The sequence below is a fragment of the Vidua chalybeata genome, chromosome 18 (genome assembly GCF_026979565.1).
Source record: "Vidua chalybeata isolate OUT-0048 chromosome 18, bVidCha1 merged haplotype, whole genome shotgun sequence".
Classification (NCBI taxonomy): domain Eukaryota; kingdom Metazoa; phylum Chordata; class Aves; order Passeriformes; family Viduidae; genus Vidua; species Vidua chalybeata.
The window spans coordinates 3,839,301-3,851,912 of record NC_071547.1 but is presented as its reverse complement, the minus strand read 5'-3'; the positions used below and the strand labels follow the sequence as shown (position 1 = coordinate 3,851,912).

The following is a 12,612-nucleotide window of genomic DNA, read 5'->3' as shown; positions in this document are numbered from 1 at the left end:
CTCCAGGGCAGCCCCACCGCCCTCCCTCAGGCTCACACCGCCCCCACTCCCCCAGGCGCGCTGGAGTTTCGCTGTAACCTCAACACAAGCACAGCGGGCAGGGCAGAAAGTCAGAGCAGGTCTTTAAATGACGGGTGCAGGAATTTGCGTGCGCTTGGGCTCGCTGGCACAAAGTAGGGTTGACTGCACGGAGACAAGAAATGTTTATTTGGAGTGGCTACAACCAGCAGGACGGAACAAAAAAAACCACTTTTTCCTCAGGGATTTCACGCTGCTCCCTGGCCCAGGTACACATCGAACTCAGTTCACCTTGCTCACAGAAGAGAAACATAGTTCATAGGACAGGGCTTATAAACCTAATTCTGTAATTGTTATTTTCTATCCTATAAATCCTCTAGACTAAACAAGCATTTAAATGATTTCTTGGGAAAAAGAAGCTTATTTATCAGATAAGAGATGTAAAGATCACAGCCCTCTCCTGTGGGTGATTGCACCCACATAATACATTCCCAAAATGTACCCAAAGTAACCACCCACCTTGTTAGTGCTCAGCCAAATATATTTGGTATTGTAAAAAGATAAAGCCAAGTGGGTTTGTTTCCTTTTTTAACAAAAGCTCTTTTAAACACCTAAAATAAAAACACCTCTTAACGCAGAGTTACATATTTTTGCATCCTAAATTTCCTGTGCCGAGCTTTCCTTTGTGTGCCGTGAAGCTGCAAAATTATTTTCAAATCCGTAGAGAAGGCTGCTGTCCTTTAGGAGTTTTTCTGTGGGATTTTGATTGTCACCTAGGGATTAAAAAAAAAAAAGGAAAGTTATAAGTTTTTCTGTTTTTTTTTTTTTTCTTTTCAGGGGTATTCACTGGAAGGGGGAGAGGCAGGAGAAAATCCAGTGCATCCCAGTCAGGGACAGGTTTGGAGACTGGGAAATCTTGAGGAGAGGGGGGAGCTCAAGGTTTGGCTCCCAGTTTTGTCCCAGCTCTCACACAAAGCCATTTTGGAGCTGCAGCAGAGGGTCGGGAAGGAAGGAAATACTCACACTGGATGAGTATTTCCTCAGGAAACACCGCTGCAGGGAATACTCACATTTTTCACCTCCACATAGGCCTCCAGGCCGTACTCCCCCAGCTCCCTCCCATTCCCAGAGGCTTTGTAGCCTCCAAAGGGAGCCTGGGCACCAAACACGTCGTAGCAGTTTATCCTGGAAAGGAAGGTGAGGATGAAACCCCTGGAGCTCAGGCAGGAGCAAGAACAGTTCTGGCTGCAGCTTCTGGGTCCCTCAGATCAGCACAGAGCATCGTGGAATCCCCCACCTCTCTCACTAGCCAGGGCCAAGTTTGCCACCCTCAGCTGTGACCCCCAGGGATCCAGGGGCACCTGTGCCAGGGCTTTCCACCTTCCCAGGCAGGAATTCCTTCCCAATATCCCAAATCTCCCATCCAGCCCTGCCCTCTGGCACTGGGAGCCATTCCCTGTGTCCTGTCCCTCCATCCCCAGTCCCTCTCCAGCTCTCCTGGAGCTCCTTGAGGCACTGGAAGGGGTTTTAAGGTCTCCTTGGAGCTTTCTCCAGGTGAACACCCCCAGATAACCACTCTCACAGGGGAGATGTTCCAGCCTAAATAAATAAATATCTATTAAAAATAAATATCTATAAAAAATAAATATCTATTAAAAAAAGATCTTAAAATCTATTATAAAAATATCAATTAAAAATATCTACTAAAAATATCAATTAAAAATATCTACTAAAAATATCTACTAAAAATATCAATTAAAAATATCTACCAAAAATATCTACCAAAAATATCTATTAAATCCAAAAGAAAATCTAAAAAAAAATCTTTTAAAAATCTAAAAAAAATCTTTAAAAAATCTAAAAAATCTTTAAAATATCTAAAAAAAATCTTTAAAATACAAAAAAAATCTAAAAAAAATCTTATAATTATATCTAAAAAAATCTATAAAAATAAAAATCCATATAAAATCCATTAAAATCCATATAAAAATCCATTATAAAAATCCATATAAAAATCCATCCAAAATCCATCAAAAAAAATCTTTAAAAAATCTTTAAAAAATCTTTAAAAAAATCTTAAAAAAAATCTTAAAAAAATATTTTAAAAAATCTTTAAAAAAATCTTAAAAAAATCTTTTAAAAAATCTTTAAAAAAAATCTAAAATATCCATTAAATATCCATTAAATCTCCATACAAATAAATACCTATACCAAACTTTACCGAGCTCCCATGACCCCCGAAGGCCTGACATTACCCTGAGCAAATCACAGTAAAACTCCCCCCAGGGCACAGGCGCAGAGCACCCCGGGGAGCTGCCAGGCTCACCAGACCGTGCCGGCCCTCAGGCTCTGCGACACAAAGTTGGCTTTGTCCAGGTCCCTGGTGAACACGGCGGCCGCCAGGCCGTACTTGGAGTCGTTGGCTCTCTCAATGACCTCCTCGATGGTTCTGAATTTCAGGATCTGCATGACCGGCCCGAAGATCTGCAAAAAAAACCCAAGCAGAGCATGGGACAAATCCCTCTGGTTGCCCTGAGACCCTGGCATGAAGTCAAAACCACCTGCGGCTTCGATTTTAGCCCGTGGAAAGCTGTCAGTTTTGTATGAGGAATTACAAGCCACAAGGGTTTGAGTAGTGTGGTATTTAGATTAACACAGGGTGGAAAAGTAGAATTTTGGGTTTTTTTAGAATATAATTCAGGGGGTCAAGATGGAGGGATTTGGGCGTGTCCTCGCCTTCTTTTCCTTCTTCTTGCCCTCCATGTCTTGGTGTGATGGTGACACTTCTCTGTTGGTTTAAGGTAGAGACACAGTGTCCAGCATACATGTTAGATATTGGCATGTGAACTGTAAACATGCACACGTAGTTTGGAGTATAAAATGTGGGAGCTGCCCAAGGCTCGGGGCACAATGCTGTGGTGGACTCGCTAGGCAGAGCTCGGCAGGTCAGAGAAAGAACGTTTAGACAGAAGAAATAAACAACCTCGAAAGCGCAGTCGGACGCATTCCAGCCTCCTGCTTTGGCTGCAGCTGGCTAAGGAAAGGACTTTCACACTGCTGGGGTCCCAAAAAGCTGACCCCAACAGGATCTCAGGGTGGGTGAGGTGGGGCCGTGTGCTCAGAGACCCACAGGATGTGAAATTCACTGTCACTTCCCCTACTGCAAAGGTGGCACCAGAAGGGAAGGTAACGGCACACTGAGAAACCTCGAGTTGCACAGGCAGTGCTTGGAACCCTGGGGGTTTTGCACCACGAGGGGGCAAAATGCCACTGACTTGGTTTGAAACACAAGTGCTCGCTGAGGAAGGCAGGAGCTTCTTTTTGGAATGGAAAATGTAAAACTTTTTTTTTTTTTCTTTCTGAATTATTGTCATTTTGAAATTAAGAGGCTTTTAGGCAAAGATATGAGGATAGGAATAACAGGTTTTTACTAGTGTGTATAATTAATAATAAAAAACCCTATAATTTAATAGGAAAATTAATAATAAAAAACCCCTATAACTTAATAGGAAAATTAAAATTAATAATAAAAAAACGTATAACTTAATAGGAAAATTAAATAATAACAAAACCCCCCTATAACTTAATAGGAAAATTAAATAATAACAAAACCCCCTATAACTTAATAGGAAAATTAAAATTAATAATTTTTTAAATCTATAACTTAATAGGAGAATTTAAATAAATAATAATAATAAATTCCCTATAACTTAATAGGAAAATTAAAATAAAATGCAGTAGTACAAAACCACTGACAGAGTCAGAATATAACCTGGCACTCTGCCAGTCAGAGTGATTAAATGGTAATTGCAGTCCTCCTGAAGTGACAGATGTAGTTCTGTTAAGGTAGTAATCTTATGAAAAGATGTCTTTTTCTTCTAAAAGTTTAGTAGTAATATAGATCAATTTAGTCTTCCTCTAGAAATCTAATTTTAAAAAAGCTGCTTAAAGTATTTTAAATCCCAAATTATACCTAAGTAAGAATGCTTAGCTCCTCCCCCAAGTAAAACATCTCACAATTAAAATGATGTAATTTTATCAATCACGCAATAAAACCCGACAGCTCATTAACAAAAGATATCCCCCTAAATGAAGTAAGTTATAAAAAAATTAAAAACCACTGCTCCGCGCAGTTTTAACAGATATTATTAGAACACATACTTTTATTTACATCTCGCATTGCAACCTCGCACAGCCCCGAGGTGCTGCAGCACTCACCTCCTCCCTGGCGATGGTCATGCTGTCCTGCACGTCCCCAAAGACAGTGGGCTGGATGAAGTAGCCCCTGTCTGCAGCGGGGTTGCCACCACACAGCAGCTTGGCTCCCTCCCTCTGCCCGGTGCTGATGTAGCCCAGGATCTTCTTGAACTGCTCCTCATCCACCTAAGAGCCAGGAGGGGACACAGGTCAGCTCCCCCTGGAGTGGAACAGATTCCACTCCCAGCTGCTGTGCTCCAGCAATCCCTTATTGCAACAGGCCGCCAAGCAATCTCCAGAGGGAAATGGTCATTTTTAAATGCCAGCGTCAAGTTGTGGAATTGTCCCAACGGTTAATTAACTCCTCCCTCCTGCACCAGTGATAATGGGCTCAGTTCAAATGAGGTTAATCAATAGGGCCAAGGATACTTCCACTCTAATCTACACAACGACTCAAGATTGGGACAATTTCATGAGATAACAGCTCAGGGCATTTCCTGCTCCCACCTGAGGCCCCTGCTCGGTTTTGAAGTCAAAGGGGTTTCCAACCACCCTGGCCTTGGCCTTCTCCACGCTCCTCTCCACAAACTCGTTGTAAATGTCCTCCTGCACGTAGGTCCTGGACCCTGCACAGCAGCACTGCCCTTGGTTGAAGAACAGGGCAAAGTGGGCTTGATCCACAGCCCAGTCCACTAGGAAGAGGGAGAGAAAACAAATAAGCAAACAAACCCAACCAGACCTGTGACTTTTTTAGCACAATTATCACAGAGACTGCTGGGGATACAAAGTCCTTTCAGTTGTCAGCATTTGCCATGGGTTGGTAGGGCAGGAGTTACAGACTTCTTTCTTTACTAAAGCACCCCAGACTAGAGAAAAACATCTAACCTGAGGCAGGTTACAGTTCTCATTGGAAATTATCAGGTATTAAGGACAAATTTTGTTCCTTACTTAACTGGCACGTAAAAGCATGTGTTGGCTCATTGAGGCCAAAAATGAGTTTATATGCAAGGGATGAGGGAAGCAGGACTTCATAGGAGAAGAAAAGAGTTGTGTGCTCCAAGAGAAATGAAAACAAAACTGGAGCAAGGACTGGAGGAAGACACTGAAACTTCTTGTTGTTGTTGTTGTTGATAGCTGAACTACCCAGCACTGGGAAAAGAAGTGGGAGTGGAGGAGTGCTGATACACAAATGCAGCAGCTGCAGCAGGAGGCACAGCAGAGTGGCGGTGTCATTGCTAGAGCCTCACACAGGAGAACTTTGCTTCCCTTCCCTTTCCCCTCCAGCTCTGCTTGGAAGAAGCCAAGGTAAAAGGCACAGATCAAACACTGCCCAGCAGCTACTCACTGTCTGCATCAGACATGATGATATTTGGGCTCTTCCCTCCAAGCTCCAGGGTCACCCTCTTGAGGTTACTCTCTGCTGCAGCCTTTTGGATCAGGTGTCCAACCTGCAGGGAGAGCAGGTACGTGCTGGAATTAACTCTCACATCAGCAAGAGGGCTCTGGGTTCACATCTCAGTCAGCACTTAATGTTAATCCCCTCATTGTCAGGGCTTTAAGTCTGCCCAGAGTTTCACCTCCAATAAGAAACAGCTCAGGGGAAACAACAGGGAATATCCTAAAGAATCAAATCAGAACAAAAGAGTCTTATGTGATGCACATACACATCTCACACCCTGGAATCAGCTTTAAATGAGGTGGAGAAGGCAAAGCACCTCCAGTGTTTCACCCAGCTATGAGATATTCCGTGGTCCCAGGGCTGAAGGTGCTCCCTTACCTCCGTGGAGCCGGTGAAGGCCACTTTGTCAATGTCCATGTGGGAGGAGATGGCAGCTCCTGCCGTGGGCCCATAGCCAGGGATGATGTTCACCACGCCCGGGGGGAATCCAGCCTGGCAACGCCCAGCAGGACACAGCAACATTATTCCTTTTACAAACCAAGGCTTTCAACCCTGCTCTGTTTGTGACACTCAGGAGATGTCCACCAGCAGCAGCCTTTACTCCTTTGATTTCTCCTTTGATTTCCCAGGGCTTTATTTTAATGCTGTTTGCAATGACCAGGACAATTCCTGTTCCCACCCCACATCCCAAGCACAATTTGAAGGTGTGCATACACATAGAAATACAGACATATGTTCACTTTCTGATCACCCTGAAGTGCATTATCTAATCAAACCTCAAAGAGTCCTTCCCTAATCAAGACTTACATCATCTGCACACACATTTATATGAGCATGGGAGGTTTTTTTTATAAATCAGCTGCTGAGAGACCCAGGGTAACCCAGCCTTTCTGCAGACAGCCCTTCTCTGCTCCTGTCTCCAGCAGTGATGGAATCCTGGCCTTGACCTCACCTCTTTGATCAGACTGGCCACATAGAGAGCACTCAGGGGGGTTTGCTCTGCCACTTTCATCACAACCACATTCCCAGTGGCCAGGGCAGGCCCCAGTTTCCATGCTTGCATCAACAGCGGGAAGTTCCACTGAAAAACAAGGAGAGATTTGCTGGTGAGAACTTGAAAGTTTCTGATTAGTCAGTAATGAACCAGCGAGCTCCACTCAAATCAGCACTTAGGAAAGAGTCTTGGATTTTTTTCTCATCATACAAAATTTTGGGGTTAATTCTAGGCAGCAGTTTAAACTTAGTTGTGGTTCTGAGTCAGGTAATTCCTATAAATGGGCTTAAATCCCTTTATTTATTTTTTTTTAATCAGCAGATACAAAGTAAACCTCACTCAGAGCCCCTGAGATCAACAGGCAGTTCTGCACTCCCAGAGTGAGGTAAGAGCCCTCTCAGCTGGTGCAAGCCCAGCTTTGTTTACCCCTGGGAGGAAGCAGCAGTTGGCAACAGAGGGGAACTTACAGTGTAACACTGAATTCTTGCAGCCCGGCAGGAACTGCTGGTACACTTTACTCACCGGGATGATTTGCCCACAGACTCCCACGGGCTCGTGTCTTGTGTAGCAGAAGAAGTCTCCATCCAACGGGATGGTTTTGCCATGGAATTTATCCGACCAGCCTGCAAAGTATCTGGAAACAATAACCATTTGGTCACTGGAATCAAAATAACAAGTCTGCTGCCAACAGAAAATAAAAGGGGCTTCCTCCTTTTCAGTCACTTTGGACACAACTCAGGTATTTCCCAAGCAGGTGATTTAAAGAATGGACAGTAAATAGAAATATTTGTGTCTCCCATTGCAATTTCTATGCTAACAGATCACCACCACTTGTGTGACTTGGACAAGTCAGAGGAATTACAGCAAAAATAAACCCAAAGTGTCTGATATGAAACCATCAGTCAGACCCAGATCCCACAGCGCCTGAATCTGGAGGTAGCTGAGCCTGCAGAGACTCAGTACCAGGGGCCAGCTGTGGCTGTGGACTCCAAACCCACCTGAGACATTTGACCACCATGTCCAAATCCACCAGGTAGGAGATGGCGTAGGGTTTGCCATTATCCAGAGTTTCCAGGGCCTGCAAAGACAGCGAGGTTTCCTGAAGAGCCGGGGCGAACTCACGTGTACAGCCCTGAGTCAGTTCTCAGTTTGCAGCCTGGATCTATCCTGCACGTTGGCCTTTTGCTCTCAGCTTCCCAGAAGTGCCTCCCCACCCTCTGTGAGTCTGTCCCAAGTGTGAGCTGGGGGTGAAGCCCCAGGCCAGCAGTGGACACAGCCCCCCGTGGTCCCCAGGCCCCGCACTCACGGCCAGGTAGGCGCGGTCCCTCTCGATCAGGTCAGCCAGACGGTTCAGCAGCTTCCCACGGTGAGATGCATCCATCCTCCTCCAGGGAGAGCCCAGCTGGAACGCTGCCTTGGCTGCCTTCACTGCCTTGTCCACATCTGCCTGCGGGGGAGCCCAGGCAAAGGGTGAGGAAGGAGTAACCAGCCCCCACCTCCCTCGCTGCAAACAACAAAAGCTCTCCCTGCTCTGCAGGAGAAAACAGCCTGCAGCCAGGCAGCACAAGAGGCTGCTCCTGCCAGGCTTCTGGGGGAAGAACCTGCGGCCTTGGCAGCTGCCCCGCTGCAAGGCACTCCTCAGTCCCAGGGCAGGGGAGCACATGGGTGCAGCCCTGGGCCACTTTCCCCACGAGCACCAACCTCAGCACAAACGCTGCCAGGACACAGCTTTCCCACCCCGGCTGCATCCGTGAGGAGGAAGCAGCAGCAATGGCAGAGGAGCAGATGGGTGCAACAGCTGTGCAGCCACAACCTCTGCCTGTGCTCTCCCCCTGTTATTTCAGCTACACAGAGTGCAAATATCATCAGGTAATTTCTGCAATGTCACCTGCTGGGTTAATATTTGCATCCTAGAACGAGGCATGGAAAAAGTTCTGGAAGTCTACTTTGGGCACTTTTTCAGAATCCATTCTAAAGGAGTTTTTTCCTTGATCAGCTGTCTCTGCTCCATGATTTTGTCCTGTCAGGGCATTTGCTGGTTCCTACTTGGTTCTCTGTCCTGGCTTGCTGCAATGGTCTCGCCAGGACAAGCCAGGCTGCCACAGAGAAGCAAACAACAAAGGGTTTCCCTCACTCACTCCTCCCTTGGGGAACACACACAAGTTTCCAGACTGTAGGAAAAACCCCAAATTGCTGGGAAACACTACCTCAGCTCTGCCACAGACTCCCAGGAGGGCCTTGCATAAGGCAGGTGATGATTACGTGACTTTATTCCCCACCATTTCATTTTTTTAAAAGCTGTAGTCAAGGAAGGACACAAGCAGCACTTGATGTGGTATTTACAGAGATCAGACACTGCTGCAAACACAGAGCTGCCCAGGTGGGACACGGGGTGGTGCCTTCCTCTGCAACCCCTCAGGACCTGCTCCCATGGAGAACAAACCCTTCTCATCCCAACAACAGTTACCTTATCGCCCTCAGCCACCTGGCAGATGACTTCTCCCGTGGCTGGGTTGATGGAAGGGAAAGTTTTCTTGCTGACTGCATCGTGCCATTCGTTATTTATGAAAATCTGCAAGGAAAAAGCCAAGCAGGGTGAGCCTTCGAGCCAGATCCCAGGGAAATCAGAGGGAGCTTTGCTTCTTTGATGGCATCTGAGGATCCTGGTTAATTAAAAGGGCTTAACTTGACTTGTGTGGGCTCCAAACCTGCAGCAATATGAAGGAGATACTTTAGCCTAAAATCACACAACACAGCCTCAAGTGAATAAAAGAATTCACAGCTCAGCAAACAGCACGTGAGTTGGAAGAGGTTCCCATCTTGGTAGGTCCTTGCAAAAGCTGGAAGCCTGGCTGGAGCTGTGCAGGGACACTGGGAAGCTCAGGAGACTGAAGAGTGGGAAAATGCTTTAGGCACGGACACTACAGTGAGTTGATTTTGAGCACCAGAACTTTTACAGCATTTCTTATGAGTCTTAAGGGCCTTTTCCAATCTAAATGATTCTGTTATTTCCCAAATTAACTGATTTTAGGCTCCCCACGCACCAGAACCAGGTGCTAACAGCAGCTATTTACCGACTCTTTCTTTCTAAGGGTAATTTTTTTTTTTTCAGGTCTGTGGCAAGAGAATGGGAGTGCAAAGATCGTGGTGCAAAGAGTGCAAAGAACTTGCAGAACGCCCAGACAACCACCAAGAGCCTGGGCACGGCCACCGGGGAAGGAGTGGCCGGGTGCCTTGGAACGCTGCCTTCCAGCAGCACCTCGCACAGGTGATCCCACAGGATTTTCCTGGAAAAAGGGTCCGGTCTCTGCAGATAACCAGCCAAGCACCTTCCCCTCCCTCCCGTGCCCTTCCCCAGAGTTTTTCCCTTATGTTGTTCGCACCGATGCGGGATTGCTGAACCCACCGAGGGGAAGGGGACAGAGCCCGCTGGCGAAGGGACACACGCCCTGTGCCCCGCACTTGCGGCTGCACCCAGGGCTGCTATTTGGGCCCAAATGCCCGGCTGCTCCGGGCTCAGCGTCACCCCGGGCTGGCCCAGACCTGCACCGGGCTCGATCGGCGAACACGGAAGCCCCGAACCCCCCCCCCCCGGCCCGGCCCGGCTGCCCCGGGCTCCCAGCGCGGCCCTACCTTGTTATAGGCGATGTCGGGGCGCGGGTTGGGCGCTGGGATGGGGGAGGCGGCGGCGGCCGAGAAGGGAGCCCGGAGCAGGGCCGGGCAGAGCCGGGAGCCGCGCACCGCCGCCCGCAGCATGCTGAGCTCAGCTGCGCCGGGCCGGGCCCCGCAAGCCGGGACAGCCCCGCTCCGCGTCCCCCGCCCCGCCCCGGCACCGCTCGGCACCGCCCAGCTCGGCTCGCCTGGGCTCGGCTCGAGCACGCTCGGGCTCCCCGGCAGCACGGCACGAGCAGAATCAGCTTGGCGTCCTTGGTTCGTACGGAATAGGCTCGATCCAGCTCGGTTCGAGCAGCACAGTTTGGCTCGGCTCAGCTCAGCTGGGCTCAGCACGGTCCCGTTCGAATCGGCTTGGCGTGGCTCGGCACAGCTCGGCACCGTTCGGGTCGGTTCAGCTCCGTTCGGTTCAAATCAGGCTTGGTTTGGAGCACCGGGGGTGCCTCATCCACGTCCAGCACTGTCCCTGTCCCTGTCGCTGTGCTGTCTCTGCCGTGTCTCGGTCCATGCCCAGGAAACTTTGTGCCTAACTGCAGGCAACTAGGAAAAAAGAGGGGAAAAAAAACCCAGAAACATCTCCACTGAGCTGGTTACTTTTGCGGGAAGGTGATGAGGGAGAGTTTGGGGACCTGGACTCCCGGTTCCACGGATGTGCCACCATTGCCGTCCACCCAGGCACCTAAAAAACCCCTGTGTGTAGGGGCAGTGGAACAAAGCCAGGGAAGTGCTTTCACAACAGGGAGTTTCTCGGTGAATGTAAATGAGAGTCCTTGTGAAATCGCTCTCGGCGATGGCTAAAGGCCTTTTTTTCTGGTTTTTTTTTTTTTTTTTTTAGATACCTTGTGCAACTTCAGCGAATCCAAGTGCAGATTCACTTGCAGGGAGCAGAGGTGTGCTCGGGTTACCATCACCATCACTAAGGAAGCCACATTCCAAAAATACAAAGAGATTTTTAACCTCTGGGGAAAAAAAAAATGACCTGTGGTATTACCCTGTATAAGAGACTCAGTGAGGAGTCTGTGAAAGGTGACAGGGATGGCTCTGGTTTATTAAAGGGGACAGAAAAATTGTAGAATATGTGAGTTCAGGAATAGTTTCACCCACTGTCCTGGACGACCCAGGTCGCTGAAAGTGTTGCTGGAGGTTCCAGCATTTGCACCTTCCAGGCGTTTCTCAGCAGAGGGGAGCATCAGCCCAGTTGTGCAGGGAGGAACAGCAGAGCCCAGAGAAGGCAGAACACCTACCCCAGGTTATCCAGCAGGACACGGACTAGGCCGTGTGTTTCCTGGATCAGCTGAAAAGAAATCCTCTTGTGCTGGATCTCAGCCTCCCTCATCCTTGTCCGCCCATATCCCTTGAAGGGTGATGGATTCCCGGGGCAGTGGCTCCTGGGCAGCCCTTTAGAAAGTGGCACCCGCAAGGACTTCTTGTTCCGATGTGTTCTCCCTCCTGTTAGAGCCCTGCGCGTGTTAAACCGCCCGTGGGAGAAGCCAGAGCTGTTCTCCCCGCAGAGATGTGCCCGTGCTTCCCAGAGGGAGCAGCTCAAGGTGTCCCCAGGGCACGCCACAGCGCTGAGCTCCAGCTCGGGGCTAAGCCCTCATGAGTGTCCTGTCTGTGCCTGATCCCGGCATGGACAACGCATGGCATTGAGCACTAGTGCGTGTTAAATAAAGCCTTTGGTTCTCTCGAGCAGCCCCTTCCCCCCCCTGGGGCTTGGAGGCAGATCCAGCAGCACTAAAACCCCCAGGGCAGACGCGGCTCTCGGCCCCCTGAGCCTGCCCGAAGGAGGTGGGAGGTGCAGGAGTCAGGTGCCTGCTGGGAAACCATCCCAAATATCTGGGCTGGGCAGACACAGGCTCAGCTCCCTCCCCCTTCCACAGCAGAGCCAAATGCCCGAGGTTGAGGTGGAATTTCACCCTGGAGCTTGGGAGAATCCAAGGCTCAGGTTACCGGCTTCCCTACAGCCTCATGGTCCTTGTGCTGAGAGCCAGCACGGCCCCCCAGGGCTCTTTGCAGCAGCCCTGGTGCCCCTGAGGGCTGGCAGCTGGTGGCCACCCTGGGCAGACGGGCTGTGAGGCTGCACCCACGCTGGAGGAGCAGGAGAATCCAAAGAACCGTACCCATTACTTTAATAATTAATACAACATGTTAATTGCTCATGCTCATAAAGTTACCATGGTTGTTCCCACAGTTCTCCCCTAGCTCTGTAAAGCACTGAAAGCTCCCATTGATCCAGTCTGCATCCTCCATGGTCCCCAAAGAGACCCCACCACACTCATGGGACCATGGAGTGCTCCCAGTTTCTCCCAGCTCCACAGGGCAGGTGCTGCCT

At 48.9% G+C, this 12,612-nt stretch overlaps 1 protein-coding gene across 1 annotated transcript; it reads right to left on the bottom strand.

The window, feature by feature from the left end:
- Nucleotides 1-184: 184 nt before the first annotated feature.
- Nucleotides 185-10,407, bottom strand: ALDH2 (aldehyde dehydrogenase 2 family member). Its single transcript, XM_053959628.1, has 13 exons — nucleotides 10,242-10,407; nucleotides 9,076-9,180; nucleotides 7,915-8,055; nucleotides 7,607-7,686; nucleotides 7,131-7,242; nucleotides 6,567-6,695; nucleotides 5,993-6,106; nucleotides 5,561-5,663; nucleotides 4,723-4,907; nucleotides 4,237-4,401; nucleotides 2,345-2,502; nucleotides 1,089-1,203; nucleotides 185-791 (listed from the first exon to the last, which is right to left on the bottom strand). The coding sequence occupies exons 1-13, from the start codon at nucleotides 10,362-10,364 to the stop codon at nucleotides 759-761; spliced, it is 1,563 nt and encodes a 520-aa protein (XP_053815603.1). The 5' UTR covers nucleotides 10,365-10,407; the 3' UTR covers nucleotides 185-758.
- Nucleotides 10,408-12,612: the final 2,205 nt, after the last annotated feature.

What these genes read in the sequence shown, in the direction of transcription:
- ALDH2 (XM_053959628.1), bottom strand. Translation starts at nt 10,364, where the DNA reads ATGCTGCGGGCGGCGGTGCGCGGCTCCCGGCTCTGCCCGGCCCTGCTC. An exon ending in GGGACCGCGCCTACCTGGCC is followed by an intron (nt 7,687 to 7,914) that starts GTGAGTGCGGGG and finishes CTGTCTTTGCAG; the next exon opens with GCCCTGGAAACTCTGGATAA. An exon ending in CCTATGTGGAGGTGAAAAAT is followed by an intron (nt 792 to 1,088) that starts GTGAGTATTCCC and finishes TTTAATCCCTAG; the next exon opens with GTGACAATCAAAATCCCACA.